Source organism: Scophthalmus maximus, chromosome 10 (assembly GCF_022379125.1).
Source record: "Scophthalmus maximus strain ysfricsl-2021 chromosome 10, ASM2237912v1, whole genome shotgun sequence".
In the NCBI taxonomy this organism is placed as follows: Eukaryota; Metazoa; Chordata; class Actinopteri; order Pleuronectiformes; family Scophthalmidae; genus Scophthalmus; species Scophthalmus maximus.
In genome coordinates, this window is record NC_061524.1 from 15,427,168 (window position 1) to 15,454,438 (window position 27,271).

At 42.8% G+C, this 27,271-nt stretch overlaps 1 protein-coding gene across 2 annotated transcripts in view; it reads left to right on the top strand.

The window, feature by feature from the left end:
- Positions 1 to 27,068, top strand: part of march8 (membrane-associated ring finger (C3HC4) 8) — a 68,854-nt gene extending 41,786 nt beyond the window's left edge. Inside the window, exons 3-9 of one of the 2 annotated variants that reach the window (XM_035606868.2) lie at positions 4,686 to 4,736; positions 12,259 to 12,338; positions 12,677 to 13,603; positions 18,761 to 18,941; positions 19,923 to 20,058; positions 21,606 to 21,620; positions 23,603 to 27,068. In XM_035606868.2, the coding sequence (XP_035462761.1) occupies positions 4,686 to 4,736; positions 12,259 to 12,338; positions 12,677 to 13,603; positions 18,761 to 18,941; positions 19,923 to 20,058; positions 21,606 to 21,620; positions 23,603 to 23,907 (1,695 nt within the window). In that variant the 3' untranslated portion in view covers positions 23,908 to 27,068. The remainder of the gene's footprint in view (positions 1 to 4,685; positions 4,737 to 12,258; positions 12,339 to 12,676; positions 13,604 to 18,760; positions 18,942 to 19,922; positions 20,059 to 21,605; positions 21,621 to 23,602) is intronic. The other variant, XM_035606866.2, reaches the window with a different exon arrangement.
- The last annotated feature ends 203 nt before the right edge of the window (positions 27,069 to 27,271 follow it).

The window sequence follows — 27,271 nt, forward strand, 5'->3', positions numbered from 1 at the left end:
GATGCTTTCACACATCCCACCAATTATCATTTCCTTATGCTGTGTGATTTCATTAACCTTCCGGACACAGGTTGTTTGTTATTTTGGTAGATCGTGGAGCTGGAGTCCATTATTTGGCTCTGATGCAGAGGAAGCAGAAGGTGATAGTAAGTTATGTCACCATGGTGACTTAAGGCAGGTTATGGCTTTGTTTTCTAAGCATGAAGATTGTTGTCGTGTTTCATGCTTATTTAATTCATACATTTTGGAGTGATTCTTATTCCAGGCAACAGAAATCTTGGCTTTTTTATTTTTATGGCATTAATGAGGTCTGATGCTTGATGTTTCTAGTGGTGGGAGCCGAGACAGACCATAATGCACTCTGCCTAGTTGAGGTATTGTTACTAAGGATCACTTATGTTGCAAATTCACTGCCAGAAACACAAACTCCTGCTGTTACTATTTCTACAAGTGTCCCAGTCACTATCTCCTCTCCACTGAAGAGCAGATGCAGTCTACACAAGATTTCAAGGAACATCTTGAAAGTGTACATGCATAGATGATACATACGAGAAGTATTTAATGTTTGTTCTTCACGTTACACCTCACAGACCTGTCTGCACCAAAGCACTTGTCTCAATCTCTCATGACAAGAAAGTGTACGAGGTGAATGGTTACAAGCTCGACAAGCATCTCTCATTTGTGACCCTGACCTATCGAGTGAAATCCCATTTCATGTCTGTGCTGGGACAGAGACTGCTGTCGGTACAAGCGAGCGCAGGTGGCGCTACAGTATGAGCCGGTCTGACGAAGAGTCGCGGGTTCGTACTCTGAGAATCTGTGGACCATAAACACAAAACTATCTTTATGCGCCGCCTCGGGCACGATGCTGATGTGAAATGGTGCAGAAACCAGGAGGAAGCTGCTGGAAACGAGATTCATTTGACTCATCATGGAATTTGTAAACAAAAATAAGGCGTATTCGCTTGAATTCAACCAGACCTAATTCAAAACATAATACAAAAATTACATTAAATCCAGTTACATTTAGTGTTTGCATGTATTTCCACATGGTCTATATATTACAGCTGCAGAGATTAGTCAAATGATTAGTTAGTTGGTTCACAGAACATAAATAATTTGTCATTTTTCAAGCAAAAACATTCTCTAGTTGAATATCTTCAGTGTGAGGATTTGATGTCAAGAAGTCATGATAGTGACCTGAATATCTTTTGTCTTAGGACTATTGTTTTTAAGAGTACGCACTAATGGAATGAAAAGACTTAATGACTGTTTTTTTTGTGATTGATTGTTTAATGTAGTTTTGATTAAATGCATTTACAAACAAACAAACAAACAAACAAACAGTTGTCTGGGCAACCGTCTGAAACAACATACATTCAATTTACAGTGATGTTAAATGGAGAACAGCAGAAGATCTTCACATTTAAGTTATACAGTCTACAGTCCAATATGTGGCACCTTCATCAAAGATGGAACAGATGGTGGATTCAACTCTAATGTTGAAAAAGCTGGCTCGAGGATAGAAACGGAGGCAAGGTTAAATTCACAAAGGTTTTTATCTTTGGAGATTCTGCCATGGATGTATGCTGAGTGTTCCTCCCTGTGGTCCAAGAACAGAGCCCTGAAGGACAGAGGGATCCCTCTCACTGTGACCTCTCCTCCTGTCGTACTCTCCTAAGCTTCTTTTTTTGAAGCTCAGGTCTTCAGAGTCCACTCTGAAAGTTGTGTTATCAAAGGCTGGGACTGCTAACAGACCCTCCGAGGAGGTGGAGAAAGACAGACACCGCAGACTGAGAAACCAGAGCCCTTCTTTATCCGAATTATGCATGAGCCCTTTTATAGTCTGCAGTCGCGGTGGCAGGGAAGGTGACTGCTAGACCTTATACTGTCGTCAAGGCAGTTCTGGAGAGAGGATTGTTAGAGAAACGGGGTTGGAATGAAAGAGAGGACACATGGAAAGGGTGTTGATCTGTGTCCCTTCTCATCTTCTGTAATCTGTCTTCAGCCTCTGTGCTCTAATCACCAGTATCTATAAAAGTCATCGGCCCATTTTCCACCATGTTATTTTAGAAACCCTCAGTCTGGGCAAATCTGCTTGTCACTCTCGTTTTAGTTTTTTTTTTTATTCATTTTCCAAGAAGGAAGGATTAGGGGCAAGGATCATCAATTTGTTCTATTCTTTTGCTGAGCCTGTTATCCCTGGCTGGCATCTCCTGTGAAAAGTGACTTTTCATCCTCTTTGGCAACTTAACAAGTGACGTGCTCGCCACAAATTGCACCCACTGAGAGCTGCATTCACCATTCTGTGACATTGTATCGAAGACATTGAGGAAGTACTGGCACGGTGATCTGATTCATATTAATCCACTAAAGAGACAGGGATTGGCCTCTCCTTGCAGTCTGCAAAAGTACTGGTGACAACATACAAACTTCAGTTTTTTTTATGCCTCTGTGCAGGCGACAGCTGTGGCTGGATGCATGTCCGTCTCACTCTTCCACGTTTTTATGCTTCTGAATTTGAATTCATGGCCTCAGCCAGGAAGTGCATATCATTAAAGATAAGATAAATACAGTTTGCGATTGGAGAAAATGGCCTTGCAGCTGAATTAATACATAATTTCCTGACACTTAGATTAGCTGAAATGTCAGAGATTTGTTGTCTTATGATAAAATGTCAACGCTTCACCTCAGCGGAAAGTGGACACTTTTGCCGTTGCTCTCTGACCAGTCCGCTGTGGGAGAATCAGCGGTGAGACATAAGAGATGCATGGTTTGTAATCAAACATGCATACAAATAACAAGCAAAAACATGTTTATTGCACAGACCCCAAATTCATAGCCCTTTCTTCCCAATGAAAGCAGGAGGCTGTGACAGAAGTTTGAATTCAAGGTAAAAAATTTGTGTATGTTTGGATGTACACATTAAAACACTGCTGCAGGTAAAAATATTTTCCTATCGTTAGAAAATTACATCTCAGAAACCGCATTCAATCTGTCATCGTCTCAGCAGGACTGCGACCACAATTCAGTCTGCGTCTGTATCTTGTGCTCTGATGTCCTCCGGCGTTAAGTTTGAGTGGAGGAAAAAAGGGAGGAACATGGAAGGAAGCAATGGGAAGTGATGTTAAGACTTGGTACATACAGTAGTCCTCTATTACCATGGCAACTAGTCACAGCTAGGACGCAAGGGAAGTGTTGAAGTGAAATGGGTTGTGTTGTTCTGATTGTGTGTGTGTGTGTGTGTGTGTGTGTGTGTGTGTGTGTGTGTGTGTGTGTGTGTGTGTGTGTGTGTGTGTGTGTGTGTGTGTGTGTGTGTGTGTGTGTGTGTGTGTGTGTGTGTGTGTGTGTGTGTGTGTGTGTGTGTGTGTGTGTGTGTGTGTGTTTAAATCCTCATGTGTCTCTCTTCTGTGTCCTCTTATGCATGACTTAAGTTCCAATTCCTGCGAGGATAAATATCTTAACAACTTTTGGATGGACTGTCACAACATTTTTGTACAGATACTGATGCTCCCCTTGAGGTGAATTGTAATTCCTTTGGCTATCCCTTAACTTTTCTTAGTTTTCTTCTTCAAGATGTACAAAACTTGCTTTTTGACCAACTACCTGATAAAGCTATAATGGCCATCCCAGTAGCCCCAGGCAGAGAAAATGGAGGTAGGATAAGGGGATAGGGTCAGGGTGTGAGGTCAAAGCCCCAACAGCGAAAGGCGCTCCTTAACAGTTAAATCTAACGGTTTCATGCTTTAATGTGTATATACAGTTAAAATCGCTCTCCCCACTGAATGGATTTCCATTTGGTGTGAACTCAGCGTTATGTAATTATGATTGAGCACCCATTAAGGAACCGCACAAGGCTTTTAAAACCATCTCTGAATATAGCACAAGACGCCAGCGACAGTTTGAGTCAAGCAGAGATCACTGCAGGATCCTTCCAGCCTCAAAACAAAACGAGTGCGGGAAGTGTTGGCCCGTTTCGATCCCTGGGTAATCACACAAATATTGTGACACCATTTGATTTGGAGTTTGAACGGATTTGTTACATAATCAGCTTGTCCTCCTTCCGGCTTGCACCAGAAACTTTATTCACCACTTTAAGATGCCAAACAGCTCAGACTCACTGCTCCCTGAGATATGATGTGCTCATTAGACACAAATACAAACCATGAAGCAGTCCTTCCTATTCCTGCTATAGCCTATAAGATTTCTTCATTTGTATTACCGTATCTACATTATTAGAATTGTTGCGTTATTATTCATAGCTGCTTTCATTCTCATTCTCAGCCATGCTGGTGTCATGACTCTAAGGATGGCAGTGTCGGTCTGTTGTTTTGTTAGTTGACTACTTTGTTCCAGACTGAAATACCTCAACTAATAGGATGAATTTACATAAAATTTTGTACAGACATTCCCGGTTCCCAGAGGATGAATCCTACCGACTCTCGTGAAAGATCCACGTGGTGAAATCTACACATGGCTGTAGACTCTTAGTCTTGTTAAAGTTTTTTCTTTTTCTGTCTGCTCTGTTTCAGTTGTTCATATGGGAATATTTGTATATGTCAACTGTACAGCACCTTTCATTACAATTAAAATGTGATGCTGGTAGTAATTATAGGGCATATGCCAGCTCTCACTGCCCATATTTTAACTCACTGGAGCTCTCTCTTGTGTTTCCTCTTTTACAGAATGAAAAGCCTCTGGGTCATTCTGCAAGCAGGTCCAGCAACATATCGAAGGTGAGCAAAGCATGCACAAATGTAAAAAATCTGAATCTCCGCTGATTGTATGAAGATAAACAGATAGAAATTTGCAATGCAGTGAAAGCAGCTTACAGATAACCAGACTCTCTCACGTCACATTGTCCCAATCAGAACACCCTCTTCGATTGACCTCCAGAGAACAGACGTGTCTTTACACCGAAGCTCCTCAGTTCAGCGTGGCTTGCTGTCAGAAACACACACAAAAACACACATATACGCACACAAACCTCTGATCTCTCTCCCTTCTTCTGCTCCCTCAGCCAAATCTGCATCAAATCTAGCTTCAGGGTTTCAATCCTTGTTCTCCTGAGCCTCTTAGAGGATTAACCGTTTACTTGTGCTAATAGATGTCAGGGTCACTTCATCACCATGAAACGCTCCGACAACAATGTTTGATCCACAAACCAGTCGGACTCACATGGTGGTTTGTTTAAAAAGTGACAACACCAAGACTGTAGAGATTATTACCCCTCATGTACAGTAGGGTCCAAAAGCTGCTTGGGATGTTTTAAGTTTCATGGACATTTAATATATTGTATTTATTTGTATATCAAAGTATATTTGATATTTCTGTACTTTGTAGATTTGGCAGTCACTCTTAGACAAGTGTGGTTGCCATCATCGCAAGACCAATGACCTTTGGTAGCTGATAAGTATTATGGCTGATATCTGTTATGAAACTATAAGACAAAATTGTCATCAGCAATATCAACTGTTGGATCGCACATGAACATTTTCTTCAACTCCATAATTCAGAATCAGAAATCATACTGTTCAGTCCCCCAAACATCCCCCTCATCGAAAATAGCCTTGGTCTACTATCTTCCAATATAAAGCCCCTTGCTAAAAACTTGGGAGTTCTATTTGATTCACACCTGACTTTTGACCCACAGATCAAAAATGTTTCAATCCTGCTTCCTCCAATTAATAACCATCTAGCCGTCTAGAATTAAACATATACTCTCGCACTCCCACATTGAGAAAGTTATTCATGCATTCATTTTCTCAAGAATCCATTACTGTAACTCCATTCTCTGAGGCCTAAATGAGAAGTCACTCTCCCACCTCCAACTACAGTAGTTCAGAACGAAGCAGCTAGGCGTCTTACTGGTTTTAATAGATGTCATCATATAACCCCAATCCTGGTTTCCTGGCTCCCTGCTCGGTTTAGAATTGATTTCAATATTTTTTCCGATCACTTTTAAAGCTCGACTTGATCTGGCCCCAAGCTCCATATCACAAATGTTGACCCCATATGAGCCAGGTTGCAGCCTTAGATCCTCAGACGAGAACCATATGGCTGTTACTACGTGTAGGCTTAAGTCTAAAGGTGACCGTACTTTTGCCATCAGGGCCCATCAACTTTGTGCTAACTTGGTTTAGCATAAAGACATGATGAAACAGCACATTAAACTGATTTAACTATGAATTTTCATCTTTGATTTGTATACAGATTGAACAAATTATTATTATTGTGTTTATTAGTGAACCAAGAATTTCAAGTTCCATGTATCTCTATACATAAATCAAGGGGGGGATTGATTAAGTAAGGGGGGTTTGGATACAGATTCATTGTCATTGAATGTCCTACGTCGAACGCCGTTCCTCTGACATGGGTGCGCAATGGAGTGATAGACATAAAGTATGAACAAGGCTCTTAAATTTGACAGCCTTAATTAACAAACTACAGTCTGCCTGTCTGCGTCTTCCTAAAGCTGAATACTTCTCAATGGCAGGTTTAAAATCAAATCTCCTCGGAGTCTCAGTGGTTAAAGAGAGGTTTGAATCACTTTGCCGGTTTGGACTAGATAAGGGAGGAAATGGTGCAAGACGTCCCCTCACAACTCTGGAGACAAACCACCAAGATTTATGGATTATGGTGGACGAATGCACCATCTTCCTGAAACCACTTCCCTTGGAAGCATTTTTAATCAGACTGGGATCTGTGAGACTACGGGAGATGATGTTATGCATATATGCAGCGCATTTAGAAGTTTCCCTGCTCTCTGCAGTATTGGCAGCATGAGACGGAACATTTTCATATTTTCAGCAGTGAAATCAAGTATGGCTTTTCGCCGAAAGGATATCCAATGTAGGTCAAGTTCCTTTATGTTGCAAAGTTTCGAAAGACGAAAGGAACCTTATGGATCACAATAAAATGTGCAGCTGATATGATCTACTTGTGTGCTGTGCTGGTTTTTTTAATGGCGGATTGTTTTCATTCATTTTGACATGAGAGTGAAAAGGAAGGACACCAAAACAAAGTCGGCATTGCTCCACATGGCACAGTTTCAAGCTGAATCCCATCAGCTCATGTCAGATCAGGTCAAAAATGAATGCTCTCCTACCCAGTGGCCTATTTAAAAATGATCTCTCTACATAAATAACCGCAGCATCAGCCTGAGAGGAATATTTCATAATGTCTCCGGCTTGGCACAGCAATACAGTCTGGTGTGTGTGTGTGTGTGTGTGTGTGTGTGTGTGTGTGTGTGTGTGTGTGTGTGTGTGTGTGTGTGTGTGTGTGTGTGTGTGTGTGTGTGTGTGTGTGTGTGTGTGTGTGTGTGTGTGTGTGTGTGTGTGTGTGTGTGTGTGTGTGTGTGTGTGTGTGTGTGTGTGTGTGTGTGTGTGTGTGTGTGTGTAGGTCTTAGTCACTTCATTCTGTCAAAGCACCTGCTCTTGTCTTACTCTGATAACCCGAGAGGATACTTGTGGTCCTTTACTTTCTTTCTCCACAGTCTCTGAGCTGTTGGCGTGTTCTTTAATTCAACAGCCTTCTCCTTCCCGAGCATGACTCAGAAAAACATGGTCTTTCCAAGTATCCACTCCCACTGGGATACCTGTCATGAGACACACACCAGTCATATGAGATTTATATTATAACAGGAAAACAAGCTGCTGCATTTAGCCACGGGGTAAATTGTTTCATACAGAGGATATTGCCTCCATCAGTGAGCTTGTCGCTGTTGGGGCATAAGGTTTAGGGTCTTAAAATAGCAATATACGTGTTTATCCAAAGCAAAATAATCTTTATCACTCGTCTGCTTCATTTGTGCAGAAAGTCTAATTAGAACAAAAATTGTGAAATTGAAATTGTGAAAGAGAGGTGGAGGTGAGGGCAATGCAGCATTTTTTCTTGTTTTTTCTAAATGAAAAATAGCCGGTAGAGAATATTCAAAAGCAGTTGTGTAAGGTTGATCTGAATGCAGACTGTGGGCTGAGGATTGCCCGTTGATGTGGCTGGAGTCAAGTTTCCACTCACTGAGGTCAGGAGGCTTAGCTGTAGCTGCTTCCCAGTGCCAGGGAGCAGTGCAAGGCCTCCTACACTGTCTGGGGAGGAATTAAAGTATTACATCCCTCATAAAGAAACAAAGCAGTGACCCATCACTCCGTGGGCTTCTTTTGATTGTCGGGCCAAACATCTGGTGCTCTAAAATTCCGGTTGCTGCAGTTTTGCAGCAGTTTTAGGTCCCACTGCTTTTAGAGCACAGCCCCCGGGTACGTCCTCCAGATCTCCACAGGACCCCTTCTACTGGTAGTTTCAGCGTGGCAGACCACTAATGTTAAAACCAGGCACCGAGCCAAACCGGCACTCTGAAGAAAGTGGAGTTGATTGTTAATTTCTTGGAACGCACCACATTTCTTTTAGTTTTCTTCCTCCATTGGATTGCTCAATCTGGCAGCATTGCTCATTTTCTGGCTCTGGTCCTTGGAAAAAACCAGACTCGAATGGTTTCATTCTGAAATGCTTTCGATGGAACGTGCTATTTTTGCTTATTTGCCTGCAAAGTTTTAAAATTACACCAAAGGAGGGTGAGCAAAAAATAATATTAACACGGACATCAATGCTCCTTTTATCTCTAAAGCAGCCTGATCACACAATCACTGCTACAATGTTGGGTCATACTAGGTAATGATTCTTTTTTTATGATCGATTAAAGAGCAGATTTCTCTTCAAATAATAGAAAAAATGTAAAAAACAAAATGGTGAAATATACCTCCTATAGTTAATCTGATGATGAGTGACAATTGCTCGTTTAGTCTGACCAACATCCCCAAACCAAAGATATTCCGTTTCACCTATTATGTAGTTTAAATTTTAGTGTTTGACTTTTTCTTAGCAGAGCTGCTGAAAAATAACATCTAAAGTGACAGAGGATATTCTGCACATGCTTGGTTCTTGAAGAAGACATTTAGTCATTGAACTTTACAGCTATTAACTCCAGCTTCATACTTCTGTGATTGTTCACTATGCCGATCTATAATCAAAGAAGCAATCCTCTGGAGCCTTCTCCCTCCATGTCTTGTTGGACTTGAAGACAAGTCTCTCACAGCTGATGATGTTTGGCCACGCTTTTGCCATGATGAAATGCTTGCAGCTGAATTGTAATGCGATAGAAACTGCAGTAATCAGGAGATATACATTCTCAGCACGACGTGATAACTGCTGTGGGGTGTTTCAAAAATAGTTTTCTCCGTTCCTTTAAATAGCGTTTTTGATTTTGTAAGCCTTAGTTTCAGGACAAAACAGCCCCAACTCTGGGGGCCTCTCGCAAGCATTAGTTCCTTTTCAATTGTCAACTGTATCACATGGATGGACGACTTCATTCATATCAACAGCTCCACAACTTAGAGCAAATTCCCTCCACTGATAAAGACCACATGGTTGAAAGCAAACAGCCAGAAAGTGAGTGTTGTCAATCAAATATATATTTTGTAGTATCAGTGTGTTGTGAAAGTGATGTTGATGAGGATACATAACCAAGACATCTTGGGGTTGTTTTGTACTGTTTAGTCAGTTCAGTATAACATTGGCTGTTGTGTTGCTTGATTGTTAGTGTCTTGTCAACATGTGGCCCGTTCACACACGTCTGTTCAGCAACGTGTCCGTCTTGTTAGACGCGTCTCCCTGGGAGCCAGTGATTCATTGTTCCTGTTAGATGTTGAAGGTCATTCTTCGAAAGGCCCCAGTGGCTTAAAAAAAAAAGAGAGCACATTTCTCTAAAGGTAAAACATGAATGGAGGCCAAGGTAATAGCGGATTTGAGAGAAGAGGTGTTAGAGGGAAATAAGAGCAGGTTAAAGAAATATAGTGGATAAGAGGATAATTAATGCACGGATGAAGATTGTGTGTGGAGGGTGGGATCGTGCAAGGAGAGAGGTCAAATAAGTTGTTTTAATAATGATAAAGTGTGAGACATTTTTTATCACAGCGAAAAACACAATTTATCACCAGTCGGCGGAAGAAAACATCTTGCAGTATTCGGGTTTTCTGTCAAAAAACAGGCAATCGTTACTTCTTCAAAAGAAGAGAGAGGCCAGTTATAAGAGCAGCTGTTTGATATAAGAGTCACACGGGCAGTCAGGAAGTGAATCATTACTGTTCTGACTACGTTATAATCACCCGGTTATTGTCTCTGCCCAGAGCCAGAGGTAAGTCATCCGCTGGCCAACTCCCATCAGATGGCACCATGAATGATTAACAGAGGAAAGGCGGCGCAGGAACATCATATTTACATACAGCTATGATAAAACAGACTGAAGATACTGTCCAGTGTCATCAGTGCAATCGTGACCCACCTCAAATAGCTCAGCTGTGTGTGATGTGTTGTGTGACATCGGTTTTCTTGTTTTTGGTTATTGTTGTGTAAGTGTAGCGCTCAAGCGCCAGGATTCACGTCAGTAGTGCTAGTTGCGAAATAATTGTTTTATCACTGTGATGTGATCACTTATCTCTTTCGTGCACTCACTTCTAAGAGCCGTCTGTTCGTTTTTTTAATTTTATAGTCCAGACTCCTGCAACAGCCTCCTTGAATTTGAATTTTTTTTAGAATAAGAAAATGATATAACATATTTTAGGTAAATGAAACGCGTTTGTGAAAATGCAGCATATCGTGAACTATTAAATAACAACAATATAAAAGCGAGGGATGGCATGTCCGGGACAAAATAAGGCCGTTAAAGAGAGAAGCTGTGCTGTTCATGTGCAGTCAGAAAAGCAGGCGCTGAACATTGAATTTTCTATTGACTGCTGTCAGGCCATGAGCTGTAAATTTCCCCATAGTTAGAAATGTAATCAATAGATAATTAGTTACTTATCGAAATTGCCAGCCCCCCTGTGTCTTTATTTTAGCAACCCAAACACTGTCTGATCCCATTCTTCATGTTCCCTGCCCTTGTCTGTAGCTTGTGGAAGGGATCTTTTGACATTTAGGGCATCAGCTTATACACTTTCTCTCTGCTAGTTAGGTGAGAACATATGACACCAGCTTCATGCCTTTATAGTAAATGAATCTAGATCCAGATGAAGTTTATCTTCAGTCTAGTGTTGTAGGTTTGGCCATCATTCCCAGGGGTTATGAGATCAGAGTACACACTAACTGCTAAGATCTGGAAATGAGCAACATTGCTAAAAAGAAAAAAAGTCAGACGATCATACAGTTCAGGCTGAGTGTGGGGGGGATTACGTCATGTCAGCCTCCGACTTGTAATTCCAATTTGGAAATATCTCCTGCTCATTAAAAACAACTACACAAATGAAACAACTGTTGGGAAAATAGAAGAGCAAATCCACCATGGCTGGCAGTTATATCCAATTAAATCCAAAATTAACACTAATACAATTGATTTGGCTAATTTAAAATGAGCTGTGCTGTTTTTTTCTCATTTCACTTGTTAATGAGCCAATCCGAACAAGCCAGACTACAAAATACACGGTATGTAAGTGACGTGACTATAAGGCGAGCGCCAGTCCTCACATTCTGCTGACATTGCAGCTGTATCACTGACATCTCATGCGTGTTCCAGCCAAACTCTCGACTTGTTTACAACCTGTCTTGATCATCTCCCCCTCTCTTGCCTCGTCAGACCTTGTAGTCACGATGTGGTCGTGTTCCCAGAGCCCAGCTGCAAACGCGGGGAGTAAAACGTGTTCACAACCAATAGAAATTATGGCCAAAGCTTTGTTAATGTGACCCGCAAGTGGTAATAAACCCTTGTAATCCTTTTACAATTCAAGTCCATTTCATGTTATCCTCACAATACATAAAGCTGCCATAGATAACGCTGAAGGTGTTGTTCATTATAATGGCCTCGTTCCTGCAGGTGCATCTGTTTTAAAAAAGTCTCCTGGGAGGCTGAGCGAGGCGACAGCGTCCCGTCCTCCAGCTGTGCTTTTCCCAGCGCCTCATTCGTCACCACTGTCCCTCTGTCTGCCTCGTTCTCTCCATGGCAGCCCGATGTTTCCCCTGCTCCAAGATGCGCTGACAGATTTTGTCTGGCACTACTTTAATCAGATAGATTAACTGCCAGTATTGTGGGTTTTTTTTATCATCCTGTGCATCAGTGTGTGAAGTGTTTTTCCTCTTTCTATGAAGATCAGATTCAGGCGCTTGACAGCCTGATAATTCTCACCCCAAACAACCTTTCCCGGCAACAATATGATTTGATCCTGGTTTTTTTGTTTATCCTAATTTTTTGTATGCATTTGTTTTGTTCCTCAGGCGGGGAGCCCGACTTCTGTCAACGCCCCATGCAGCTTCTCGAGGACGTCAGTTTCTCCCTCCAGCCAGGACATCTGCAGGTACAAACCACTTTGCTATGAGCAGCTGAGGACAAACGCTTCAATCTATTCATCAGCTCATTATTGGTGAAGAACCTTATCAGTGGGTAACGCTGGTTTACCCTTTACCCTTGGGATACACACTGTCACTGTGGAGAAGCGCGGGTTGTGTGTAGCCTGCTGTGAAATGGATTTGATTGTGACATGGATCATAACCTCTGTTTTCCACCAGATTCCTTTGATTTCAAACATGTCTTTTCCATTTCTCTTTTCTGCCCTTTCCCGTTTCCACCCCTGCTGTCGTCTATCACTTGTTCCTCTCATAAACAACACACGCAAAAACACTTTCACACCAGCAGTCCGGATCAGGACTGTCAGAAGCAGACCGCAGTGGTTCTGTTGAGTTCTACTGGTAAAACCTGTCACGGTTCAGGGGTTACTTCAGTGACCACCCTCTGTGCAGACGCTCTACCAGCCTCCAAACACACGAAACAACGAGACTGGCTCTCTCTGCTGCGGCCCTCCTCAGTCAACCTCCGACCCAACAGCTCGCTCAGGTTCTCCGTGTCGCTGAACGACGTGGGCCAGCGCGTGGACAGCCTCTGTCGCGGCCTGCACTTCATAGATCGCACCTGCTCCGAGGGAGAGCTGGAGATGAAGCCTGCTCAGCCGCCCAGCTCGGATCGAAAGGCGCACACACTCGACGGAAAGCTGTCTGCAGCACCCGCACCCCCGCAACCAAATCCGACCCTCTCAACAGGCCCCCGCCCCCACCTCGTCCCCTCCTTCACCAACAACTACAAATACACGCTGGGCATCCCTCCGGCTGATTGTTTTTCATCTGACTCCACCGTCGCCGCACCTCCTCTTTTCAACGCCCACCTCCACCCTCATCACTGCCCGAGCGCCCACTTCCTCCGTCGCATCCTCCCCTTTTCTCGCTCCTCCACCTCAGCCAGCCTGCAGTGCTCTGAGCTGGGCAGCTATGCCTCTCAACTCCACATCACCAAGTCCTCTAGCGCCCTGCTGGAAGTAAGCGAGTCAGGGTTTCCCCCCGAGGATGTACTGGGAGATGACGGCGTGTTTGAGGAGGCCTGGTCCCGTCCTGCTCCGAAGGGAACGGGTCAGCTGGCAACCCCAGATCCAGTCACGAAGGCTGTCCCAGGCGCTCTTCACGCCCCCCTGTGCTATATGGATGAGGACAGTGACTTGGACTGCTGCCCGTCCCCTTTGTCAGAGAAATCTGGGCCACTGTCACCCTATTCGCTATCTGAGGACTGCTGCAGGTGGGTGACTGTCTGGATGGTGTGATCCACACCCGCCCTTACTGTGACGTGGTAGAGCCCAGACCACTCCCGTACTGTTGACATGGCAGTGAACCCCCAGAGCCCTTTGGAGTAGAGGAGAGCGTATCACCCTGTAGTTTAAATACCCAGCAAATGTCTTACACATCAGCTGTACTTGTCCCCAGAACCCCTGCTCGGAGTGGACCTGTTGATCAGAAGACCCCGACACGTAGATGTTTACACACTGCAACCGCCATAAACCCCCTCCCCAGCCCCCCTGTGTGTCTAGAGCAGAAATCTGGCTTCATTTCATTTCATACCATTTCATTTCACCATGTTTTTTTTGTTTTTTTTTACTGTGCAGCACTGCTGGGTTTATTAAATAATATTTTTCTTGGTACTAGATCAATGAGGAATTAAAGTGTCTAACACATGCTGCTGAAATTTGTGATTGATTTTTACCCAAAGGCTTTAAACTTTTGCAGTAAAGGCGGGAATGTGGGGCAAATGCACTGTTATGGAAAATATCGAGGAGCAGAGGTTGCGGTAGAAAATTTAACAGTGTCGAGAAACCGAGTGCGTTTCTGTCCGAGAAATCGCGGAACAGAGGCAGACCTGGGGAAATTGGAATTGAACTGATGCAGTCTGTCTGATTGGGTCAACAGAGCGTCAGCGGCAGTTTTCACTTGATCGTCCGTGTACAATCAGAGCCGGGCTGTGTTAGCGGGGGACATATTGTGAGTAGTATTTGATTATAGACCAGGTCATGGCTGAGTATGATGCTTGCTAGCAATAAGTCACCAAGAAAAGGAATTTTGAGACCCCGCACAGATCAAATTGAGCCGCCTGTTGGTTGTCAATAACTCTGCTTGGCAGCAGTTTACTGGATTCATGAGAGTAAAGTCTAAAACACCAGAGAATGTCAATTACATCGGTCGGACTTTGTTGTCCTCTCAGCTGTGGTCTGTGCAGGCACTCCCCGTTCCGACGATAAGATTATGCATCTTGTATACGTCAGCTGTGGGCTGATTTGAGAAACATGAGCTTAGAATTGGCATGGTGAGTGCCAGAGATCAGGGGGGAGATTATTGGCCTCAAATAGCTTGCCTAGTCTCTGACTAAATGCGCGTGTTCTCACGCACACGCACACGCACACACAGACACACACACACACACACACACACACACACACACAAACATCGTGCCGGCCTTTTCTCTCAGGTGGCTGCAAACGTGAGCCGAGTGCAGGAGTTGACCTCACCCGTGAAAGTGCATGTGTGTTCGCAGAAGAACAGCATGTTGATTATTACCCCGCGCTTCTATTGACAACGCGTCAGAATGGAAGGACTACAAGTCCGATAAGACGCGTCTCGGTCCATTTTCATCAGAAGTGTGACCTTTGAGGAAAATACAGAGGTACAAACAAAGTTATGTTTGCACTCACTGTTTCTCATAGAAAGCAAACATTCTCAAAGCAGGTCCTGTCTCATAAAGTGTTTCCAAGGGCTAATTTCTGTGATTATTTCTTTAAAACCTTATTTACATTGACTTGTAGTTATCTTCTCACCTGCCGTTTACAGATACGGGTTTACTGGTGCTTTATGTTGCTTGACACATGACTGCCAGCAGCAGTTGATCAACAGAAAGCCATTTCAACCTCTCTTCTCTGAGGGAAATTGCAGTTATTGCAGTGAGAATTTTGCTTTGACTGCCTTTTCCCCTTCTCCTGTTCTTGCTTTAATTGTTTGCCGTTCTCATGCGTATACTTGTATACGTATATAGTGTTGAAAACCGCCACAGGGTACCATTTAGGCTCTAACGTCAATATGCAGGATAGTTACTTTTATATTTTATGCAACCATCTGGGTTTTATGTCATTTCTTTGCCTTCCTCCAAAAGAGAAGATCCTCCCAGGAAATGTAATATTCTTCTAAACTTTCAGGGCAAGCGTGGCCACACAAAGAGAGACGAGTAACCGCTTAAGACAAGCAGACAGAGAGAGGGGGGAAATAGGAAAAAGGTGGACGGCTCCTGGTGCTGCTGCCGCTAATTCAATTGTGTTTCTCTCTGATCAGCGTGTCTCTGGCAGAGTGCGGAGCTAAAACTGTTCGGACTGAAAACAGGATGAGAACAGGAGGTGAACAAAACGCCTCAGTCACACTCTGCCCCGTACCACCCCAATGAAAACCTGTTTAACAGGAACCCCCTCCCCCCAAAAAATTGATTGGTTCTAAAAGAATTAGTTTGAGAATGAATATATAAACATTTCAGGATGAGGGCAGAACAAGGAATGTCTGAAGGGGTATTTAAAGTGACACACAGTGAGAGTGCAGAGATGCGACTCGAGAAAAGTACAAGGAAACCGCCAGAGCGATAACGGGGCGACAGCGAACGCCTCGTGATGCTGCCGAGCTCGTTTCCCCTCTCAGCTTGTGGTGCCGGAATTTTTCCTGACTCTGTTTTGCTCCTCACATTTTAATGCTGATGTACTCTTGACGGCGCCTCTGAGTGTTTTGGCTGATCAAGTGATGCAAATTGAATTTTAACTTGCCTCCCATTCCTGACAGCGCTGACACAGATACAGTTGTTAAGCGGGGAATTTGCGTCAATCTGTTTAATGAGTGGATGTTTATGTTGATTGACAACAGCAACATTTTCTGTTTGCAAGATTTCTGTCTTTAAAGTGTATTTTGAAGTAATGTGGGCATTTATATACATGATGTTCAGACAGAACTGTCTCCTCCACTCATAGTGTTTACTGATCATTTTATTCCCAACGTGGCTTCTTGTGGAGGTGGAGGGATTTTTCTGTGGTTGTCCCATCCTACCCTTAAAAGTCAACCTGCATTAACATTAGAATCATTTGTTGAATCTGTCCATTGCAGCAGGCACCATTTGTTGATGTGAGCACGGAGAGAGTTGGTGTCCTTAGGCTGATTTTTATTTTTTTTAATTTTTATATAAAATGTTGTTATTTTTGTAAAGTAAGTGGGGGAGGGAAATCTGCAGTTCATCTTGCGATCCATGCAAACAAACACAAACAAAGCAACTCCGCCATAACCAACCGGGGAGACTCTCCTTGAGATGTTAATTGTGCCTCGTCTATCCTTTAATCCCTAAATTGTCATTCCACTCCCTCCTCCTCGCCTGTTTGAGAAACACGTAGAAGTGGCCTATTTTTATCCTCCTCCGTTCACTTTGTCTTTTAATCTTGTTACGCCTTGGCCAGATCAGTGAAGTCTGGAAATAGACGTTATCTCGCTCGCTCACTTTCTGACCTGAACCTAGGATAAGGACAATCCCATTTGAAACCTCTGCTCCCTTCTCCACCTTCTTTTCATGCTTTTGGTCACTTGTTTATTCTTCCCCCGAGGGATGTGCCACTGCTCTCTGCATCTCACTCTGGGGAAAACGGGAGTAGAAGTCGTTGCTACTTTAAACTACACTGACGGTAAAAAATTGAGGTGGAAATGACGACTTGTGACCTCTGCCGTCCTTTAGTCACCCGTGAAGCCTCTGCGGGGAGATGATGTGCACATTTTTCTTCACTGCAGCAGATTTCCCTTTAATTAAAGTCGTGTTGTGGCGAAACAAGCAGCAGGCGGTTTTGGCGCTTGTTGCTCATATACTCAGGACGGTGGCCTGGTCTGTGATATTTACTTTGAGGTGATAGGTTGCTTCAATAACTTGTTTCCAACCCCTCATCTCGTCCCTCACCACTGAAACTCATTACTTTGGCAGACTCTGACTCACATTCTGGTGTAGGTGTGATCGTAGTCTGGATTCTCGTACAATCTGTCTCAGCAGTGGCTGCACAGACACACACTCTCACTCAGACCCAACAGGTAAACTCAGACAAATATAGTCCTGCTTTGTGTGGGTGACTAATAGCCGCTGTCCTCCGACCTGTCAGACAGTGGGCCGATATGCAGCCATTGCTTGGAGAAGAGAGGGGGGTCTGCTTCAGTCTGATATTAAAAATCCGATTGGTTCCTCTCACTGAGTGAAATGCCTGTCCAGCAGTCCTCACAGGTAGCTGACACCCGAATAAAATGTCCCAGCTGTATCGTACACGACACATAATATCACGCAATATCACATTCACCTGTTAAATCAAATGCAATTGCAACGAATGAGACATCTTATTTTGGTATTATATTATTTCTAGGGCAAAGTTTATGATGGTGTTTTGCAGTGACTCCCGAGTTGGGGTACTTGTACTCCAGGGGTGCTTCAGCAGTTGTTGGGGGTACATGTATATTTTGTTACGAGTTTTAATTAGTTAGAGTTCTTATTGAACTAAGAATCTTAACAGTTAACTAAAAATTATGGATAAAAGATTGTTATATTAATAGTAAGAAACATTTGAAACCACTCAAATGTTTTGTTCAAATATATTTAAATATGTTTTGTGTTAATAGCTTAATGATTTAAAAGTATTCAATACTATGTAAAAAAAATTTTTAAAAAATCAACAACTGAATTAGTTCAGTTTCGATAGTAGTAGTTTAATATGTATGAATAAGAAAATCCACTATCATATAGTTAATGACATCCTCCAATTGCTAATTCATATGAACATGTTTACTTGATGAGTGGTTTTGATCGAGGGGTATTTCACGTTATATGACCTATGGTCTGAGAAGCTGATGATTTGATGCCACAACATTACTGTTGATGACATCGTCTGCACTCCCTGATGATCATCACAGGCGACTTGTATTAGTTCTTCCAGCACTGAAAAAGAGATTGCCGCTGCCACAACTGCAGGTTATATCGGAGATTAGATTTGCGGTGTCCAGTTTTATGATGTGACGTAGCAAGAACACAGAAGACTATTTATTGATTCCGCTTTTAATATGCTTTTTATGTTTGTGAAATTACAGCATCTTCCCACCTTGCAACCATTTCCATATCTGTAGCATATGTGTGTTAGCTTTTTCTAATTGTCTTTTTCCCGTACGACTTACTAGAGAATGCTCCAGGTTTGCTCAGATATCTTCCAAAAATTCAAATTTCTCCAGTCGAAAAATGTGTCGGCTTTTCTCTGCCAACTTGTCTCTTTTTGATCTCCCCTCCCTCTCCCCCTGTCTCCCTTCTGTTAAAGCTGACCTGCCCCTGGCTTGATGTTGACTGTATTTCTTTGGGCTCCCGCAGGATTTGTCACTGTGAAGGCGATGAGGAGAGTCCCTTGATCACGCCGTGCCACTGCACGGGCAGCCTGCGCTTCGTCCACCAGTCCTGTCTACAGCAGTGGATCAAGAGCTCCGACACTCGCTGCTGTGAGCTCTGCAAATACGAGTTCATCATGGAGACCAAGCTCAAGCCGCTGCGCAAGGTGAGACACTGTCTGCCTGTGTGCATATCTGTCAGAAGTCAGAGTTAATGTTCGCGTGATCAGTTTATAAACTCAGGCTGCCGCTGTCCCCAACTGAGCTCACCTCACTCTTTTGTTAGGAACCTGTAAGCACCAAAATCTTTCTCCAGTTTATCTTGCACATATCAAAAAGCGTGACTTTCAGCTTTGATGCTGTTCTTATAAGCGGAACCTTTTTTGGGGTGATTCATTTCAAATGGTTTAGAGGCAGTGCACTTCCATTGAAGGCTCTTATCAATCACTGTGGCCTGGAGATAGAAGAGCACTCTAATTAAAATTCCTCCAACCTTCATTAGCCGCACAAAAGGCCTTAAACAAACGCTGGGCCGGTAATAGCTTCGGAAATCCCGCCGGTGAACATTGAAGTTTGTTGGCGTGTGAGCGCGCAAGGAAATTGAAGATGAGACGCTCTTGGTATGAAGTGTTTATCAGAGGACATTTGGTTTCACCTCATACCCGCTTCTCAGTCTTCTTCTCTTAACCACGCCGTCGTGCCATTCATTCGCCGAATACATGAGTAATGAGCATGTGGATGGGAGAGCCAGTACAGCTTGTATGCTGATGTTGTATTTTGTGTTTTTCTTTATATTGTCGGGCTCATTTCCTGATGATCGGCGAGGTGCTGTAGTGTTAGCTGAACTTGCTGACAGGCATCACGTTGGCTGTCCTCTGTGTGTTCTGTCTCACTCGGCCCACCAAGAGGCTCTGTGTAGCACTGGATCCTGGTCACAGTGGCTGAACGCTCTCCCTTCAATATTTAGCTCACACTCCGAGCTGCACCACCAGACGGCCAAGACAGCCAACAGCTTGTGTGTGTGTGTGTGTGTGTGTGTGTGTGTGTGTGTGTGTGTGTGTGTGTGTGTGTGTGTGTGTGTGTGTGTGTGTGTGTGTGTGTGTGTGTGTGCGCGCCTCTGCTGACCCTTTGTCCCCTCTCTGCATCAGTGGGAGAAACTACAGATGACGGCGAGCGAACGAAGGAAGATCATTTGCTCGGTCACCTTCCACGTCATCGCCATCACCTGCGTGGTCTGGTCGCTCTACGTTCTCATCGACAGGACAGCAGAGGAAATCAAGCAAGGTCAGCACAAACTCAAACATTCTCATTTAAAATCAACATAAGAACCTCGTCCTGCGTTTGACGTCGTGTTCATCCATGTATCTTCAAGCTCCCACCGTCTCCCAAGTCATTCATGCGCTGCATTTGATGACAAATCTGCATAACCGAGGTGTCATTTGAGCGGTGTGAGTGTGAATAGTGAGAAATATTCCGTCGGATTTGAATACGCGTGGGTGTATCAAAGTCACGGCTGAGACAAAACCAATGTGTCGAAGAGTTTCTTGGACTTGAAGTTGAATTTGGTTCACTTTGATTTTAGACCATTAAAGCGAAGGGTTAAGAGATAAAAGAGAAGAAGATTAAAACAAAGATATTTACTTTTATCTTCCTAAGATCCAGTTTTAGTTTGAACCGCTCAGAGAGTTTATAATTGCAGAGTGAGGGGATTTTGGTTCAGTCTTACTTCTTAGAAGGGGGTTACGTCAGGTTTTCTTGTCTGTGCTGTGAATTTCAATGGCAGTCAGTCCACGGTTAATCATATTGTTGTTAAAGGAAAGATTGTAGTCGGCTGAAAGTCCTCACAAGAATAGAATATTTCTCTCTGACTATGTATGCGTGCATGGGATATCAGTGCACACACAGTCATGTGACCACAGCCCTTTTTGTTTGTGGCAAAACCTGGACACAGCAGCTAAAAGATAAAAACATAAACACACAATGACCTTACTATGAAGATATTTAAAGGAATTATTTGAGTCTTATTCGCTTTCCTCAGATGAGTAGATTGATACCACTCTCATGTCTTCATACTGAATCTGAAATGTAACGTGTAAGACGTCCAAAGTGTGGTTTTTCCAGTAATATGTGCCCACACGGAACCTTTTGCTGCTCATGAGCTGTAAAAGCCACAGGCAAAAATCCAGAAGTAGTCAGTGTAGGACATTGTGATCTTTTAAAACCTCAGAATAAAAGGGGCCAAACCAAGACTGGGAGGCCTCTGCAGCGCCCCCTGGAGGCTTCTTTCGTCCATCCTGACCAAAGAGGTCTGAGGTACTTATTGATAATTGACAAATTGACGGCACCATCCATAAGAATGGAGAAGGCCTTTTTAACGATGAGCTGCTGTAACATGCGACGGCTCGTCTGCCGCTGCCGCTCCGGAGTATTCGGTTGGATTCTGAAACGGTGTGCAGATGGAAGAACAGCCTGTGCCTGTTAAGCCCAACCTGATGATTCGGACTTGTCTGGAGTCCCTGAGGGCTGTCTTGTTCTGTCGCCATGGTGATGCCAAATGTGTCCCCACCAGTACTAGTTGTCCTCTGCCAAATCACACATAACCACAGTTATGTTTTTTTTTCCTTCTCTCACTCTGCTTGCAGATTACAACAGATTAGATCTAATACACCTTGAAATGTATATTTCATTGTCTTTCTGATTTGTGAAGCAGATCCAATATGTATGATTGCGTGCAACTGTGATATTTGACTTGACTTTACATTTCTGGCATTGCCACTCTGTTTGTGTGCCTTTGGTAATACATGATACTTACACTTTCTTTACTCATGCAGCCGGAAGAATCCCAGGTAAACATTTCAAGTTTGACCTTTTGACTTTGAAAGTGTGTTTTCCCTGTCAGCCCTTTGTATCCAGTTCTTTTCCAACTGCACTCCACGCCCTGCACTCTCCCTTTGCTGCCATGATTTCAGGATAGAAATGTAAAACCTCTTCTTCACCCTTAAAGTCTGGTTATATTCACACCACCTGACTGTTCCAACCCACACACGGTCGAGGAACACACTGTGATATGTGTATACGTATTTCATTTTTTGTTCTTCAAATTTGTGGAAATCTCACTGACATTTTGAGTTCATAAGAGGAAACAGGTGCACTGGTCCGACTTTTAAAAATAGGAAGAAGCCGTGACTATGTTCTCCAGGGCCGAGTCAGGAAAGGAGGCAACACTCCACATTCTCACACAGCAAATGACACATTCATCTCCTCTAATATAGTTAGATACAGTCCAAAGCATCTGATATCGCTGACCCACACAAGCATAGTTCATACCATAATGATTATGTTGCCTCTCCCCACACCGTGAGGCATAATTAAATTTGAATCGTATGTTTATTGTCATGGTTCCAAGATTTAGTAACTCAGTTCTGGACTTTTATTTCATTCATGAATTACACCACCTAAAATATAATAGACATGAAAAGACTGGTGGGTTGCAGGTCAGCTGTGTATGTTCAAATGAGACATCCTTTTTTTGTTTTTGAAGATCTCTTTTCTGCCTCTTATTTTCTTTTTCTTTGTTTTGGATGATGATGCTGTTACAAATATTTACACTTAGTAAATTTGCAAATTTTCACCCCTTGCTTGGAGCCTTTTATTTGAGGAGTTGGCAATTTGCAGAAATGCTGCAACTGCCTCAGGGACAATGGAAATGTTTTTGCACAGTTAAGCACATTAGCCACAATTCACACACTGCACATAACCGCTAACCGTTCTGTAATACCCGCTGTAGCGATTCAGTTTATTGTAGTTTTGTTCCCAATTTTCAAGCAGTAGTTTGCTTTTGTTATATGTATGTATAAAAATTAGTAGTTTAGGGGGCATTTTGTGCCTTTATTAGACAGTGACATTGGACAGATGCCAGTAAATGAGAGGAGAGAGATGGAGAGTGAAATGCAACAAAGGTCCCTGAGTTTTCTTGAGTAAGTTTAGGTTGATTTGACGAATCTGCTCTGCGCAATGTGGATAGAATCCTCTATCACTCTATATTAAATTATGTCATTCATCATATTGTTTATATACTGATGTGCTGCGTATGGTGCATTTCCTGGGAAATTAAATAGGAGACACGCCTACTGATGACGAAAGAAGTTGATAATTTCTGTCTACTTTAGTTAATAAAAAATCTGACACATCAGGGAACTTTATCATGTTGATGCAAAATTAATACTAAAATCCAATTATTCCCCACACCGATGAGCAATGTTTCTCACAATGACCTCTAGTAATACATCCAAAAATGTTCAAAGGATGAAAACATCACAATAAAACAACAACAGGGCAAATTCTCAGATGGTAGACAAATATTTCATCATGCAGCTCGTGGCCCGACTGTTCTGCAATGCTGCAGAACAATAACACGATCTTGACCAAAACGAAGGCTCACAGGACATCCACTAGGAATTTCAATACTGCACAGATGAGAAAACATAGTTAGATATCACAAAGAGAATAGTATATTGGAAAAGGGTTCTACAGTTGTATAAAATATACTGCACATTATTTGCAAAAACATCAGTGTGGTCTGCGTCTTTATAAAACATACAGCACATTGAAGGGACCCCCTGTCCATTTGTCTTCCACATCCCTTCCCCAGGTTGATCTGCTCAATGATCGACTGAAGTGCCTGCTAAACCTGCAGCAGCTTTATTGATTCCTTTCATTCCTGCGCATTCTTAACACCTTAAATACAACTTACATTTTTTGTCACAGTCTGATCACTTGTTTGACTTTGTGCACACGTTTCTTTTTGTGCTTGCTCTCCGGTCCTCAGGGATCCTGGAATGGCCTTTCTGGACCAAGTTGGTGGTGGTGGCCATCGGCTTTACGGGGGGACTGGTGTTCATGTACGTCCAGTGCAAAGTCTACATACATCTATGGAAGAGACTCAAGGCGTACAACCGGGTCATATACGTGCAGAACCGGCCGGACACGTGTAAAAAGCTGGCGCTGGAGAAGCCGCCTCTCATGGAGCCGGGTCTGGAGAGCAAGGAGGCCCTGGCCCCCACCCAGTCGGACACAAACTCCTCCCAGTACACAGAGACAGAGGACTACAGTATGGAGGTGCTCCATGTCTGACCGCTCAGTCCATGCCATTGGTTGTCCTACTCCTAATACAAACACACAAGGGCCCACAGTGACCGAGGAACGACCGGACACTCTGAGACCAGACTGAGCCACTGTCCTCGTCTGGACATGTGACGTTCCCACAGTTCCATCCACAGAGACGGACAGACGGACTGACCATGACTATATTCTTCTGTCCATAACCGTCCTATTGGATTTATTCCTTGTTCCTCCATCATCCTGCACCCTCACTCCACACTCGCGCCCCTTTCCTTTGCCAGGACTGGACTGTTTCTACTGACCTCTGTAAATGTCTGGAGAGGCCTGGAGCATACCAATCTCTACACACGCACACATACAGGCAGTCTTGTTTGTACCTCTGGAAGAGCAGGACTGAGATAAATGGACTCATAAACTGCTCCAGAGGTTTACACATCTCTGACGCGTGGTCTGTTTGCTTGTGGATTTGTTCGATTTGTTCGTTTTTACCTCCCATGAGTCTCGGGCTCTCTGTGGATCAGTTTGTAGCGCCGCACATCGGATCTCTGGAACATTCCAGCCACTGCCGTCTCTGTTTTGCCGTGGTCTGTCAAGTCTGCGCTGGTCTGGATCCGACCAGTCTCTTGATCTGGACATGCATCGAAGCACTTTTTTTTGTTCCTTTCCTCCAGCTCCTCTTTCTTTTCAAAGTCTTAAACATTGTACGTGGGAGAGAGCACACTCAAACATCATTGGAAATGTTGGTTTCCTCTTTTATTTCACATGATTTCTTTGTACGCACCTACTCATATATATATATATATATATATATAAACCCTCCCATGGATGACAAAAAAGGAATTGGGTTTGAAAAATGGAACCAAGCTCAAAGAAACACGTGAGTGTTTTAGTCAAAACAAAAAAATGGGTTGGACTGTGCAGATAATGGTAAATCCAGCCAGATTAATTCTATACCCCAACATAAACTTTCTGAAGGCTTTGAGAATGTAACCTTTTTAAATAATCATTTAAAAAAATGTATAAAATATAGAAAAAAAACAACAATTTTTTACTGGTCACAGGAAATTGCAAGATAATTTCCATGTCCATAACAAGAGCCTTTGGGCATAACCAACGTCGCTTTTTTTTATTATCATGTGAATTACACAGTATTTACAGTGTGATATTCCATGTGCAGTTTTTAATACGTTTGCTTAGTCATGGGATTTGCCTTGAGAAATCATCTGCTGGCGGTTTTCAGTTGGTCTCCTGTCGCTCCTGTCTATTGACCCACAATAGACGGTTTGATGAAACCATCACTATGACACTAGGTTCTGCTCTGCAGGTCCAGACTGACGCACTTCTGATCAATCTCTGTGGTTATTTGAACACACTTCAGAGTGGAAGGTGCCGGATCTGATGTTTCAACGTGACATTCAGGATCATTACTGAGCAGAGGAGCAGCAATCACATTTTTCGTTGAAAGTGTCTTGTTTCTTCCTGTTCGAGTGTCTCACTTTGAGGCGGATGTCGCTTTTCTTTTTGTTGCTCTGTGTAGAAGCGCATCTGTAAATACTGTCGCTGCACTTGTCCAGCATTTAAATATCAGTGCAGCACTTTCATCGAAAAAACGGATCATTCGTTTTTCAATGAAGAAATGCAAAAGCGTCCAGATGTTTTCTACCTGTGGCGGACGCTCAATAGGTGAATCGCTCATTGATGCGCTGAGTGCAGTGCCACCTGCTGGCGTGCCACTGAAGGTGCGGGCAGCCGCTGATTTCTGAGGACAACATGTTTGGGGCTTAGTTTATTGTAAGTGCTGCAGCGATGCCGGGCTCATGTTGAGCCTCATAGCCATTCCAGCAACACACACATTTCTAAAAAAAACAAAACAACAACAACTGTCTTTGATACCCTTATATACTGTCTGTGAACAACGATCGTCCAGCTGCATACCTTGACAATTACTGCTCAGCAGCAGCAATAAATGAAATCAGCGCTTTGTTTAGTTTTTTTTGCAACTGTGACAACTGTTCTTGTGTATACGCCCCATGGTGACTTGAGATCTGGAGTCTAATATAATTCTAATATATAATTTGAGCCGAGGGAGTTGTTGTGTGTGTCAAGTTGGATTAAGACCTGGTAATGAGATGCTTCTCTGAAACTTCAAAACCCACGAGGCTCAGTGCAATTAGACAGATAAAAAAAAAAGTGCAATTACCCCTTTCTTGTTATTCTATTCTATAGTTATGTACTGGTGTTTAATGTCCAGGATGTCCTCTGGGTATAATGATTATTTCTTCATTTTGTGTTGTATTTATTTTCAAAAGAATACGGTGTACAATTTGTTCATTTAAACCCCCCTCCATTAGTAATTTTATGCAACTTACACTTAGGTTTTTTCTTTCTTTCCCAGGCATAAACACTAGAAAGCCACTCTTTGTTTTGCACCTACGGTTGTCATTTTGATATAAGTGTTGTTAAAAGGTAAACGTGTGTATCTGCCCTTCCTTTTGCTTTTTGAATTTTGCTTTGAATCGGCAGAATAGAGACATTCAACTCCTGCATCATATTTGAAGATAAAAACAACACTGGATATTCAGACATACAGTTTCCCTGAGATGGTTAAAGATGGACTGCATAATATGTTTTGATTTATGTTTTTTTCTACTCATAGGAGCTGGCTCCTTTCATGTTTTGATGTAGTCCTGGTGAAGATTGAGGCCATTTCAGGGGACTTTAACAAGCAGACATGTTTCCCTGAGAGCGGCTTTTTTCTTTCTCACTTTCTAAGTATCACCATGAGCTGATTATTTTAACTTTCACTTTACAATCCTACTGAGCAGGAATTGACTGAGGAGGAGACGTACTTTCGCAGCCTTTGAGTCGAGATTCTTCTGTCTGTCTTCAACCTACCTACAAACTTTAGTTATGTCTGGGAATAGTGTAACTTGCATAAAGCTACATTTGTTTACTACTGACTGGACTTGAACATATATGACTGTTCCCCGTCTTATAATATCATTCCACAGTTTGTCTGTGAATTTACTTTGGAATAGTAACTGTAAAGAATTTGGTAACGGTACCTATGTTTTTAAAATAAATATTGATGTGTTTTCAGTTGAATTTCCCATGTTTGAACAAAGTATGTAGATTTAAAAAGAACAACCAAATAAAAATTAAGTTACTTTTAATGCTCCGTTGTCTTTTCCCAGTGGTAAATGGTGTGTTGTGAATTTAAATGGAATGTTTGCAGGATTTGTTACAGTGACCCTGTTACAAAATCTTTTGAAATGTTATTCAACGTAATTTAAGATGTTGCCTCAGTAAGTAGGACAATTTGACTTTTAATTCCAGGGTGGCTGATATCCTCTGTTTTGCTCTCCTGAAAAAGGAG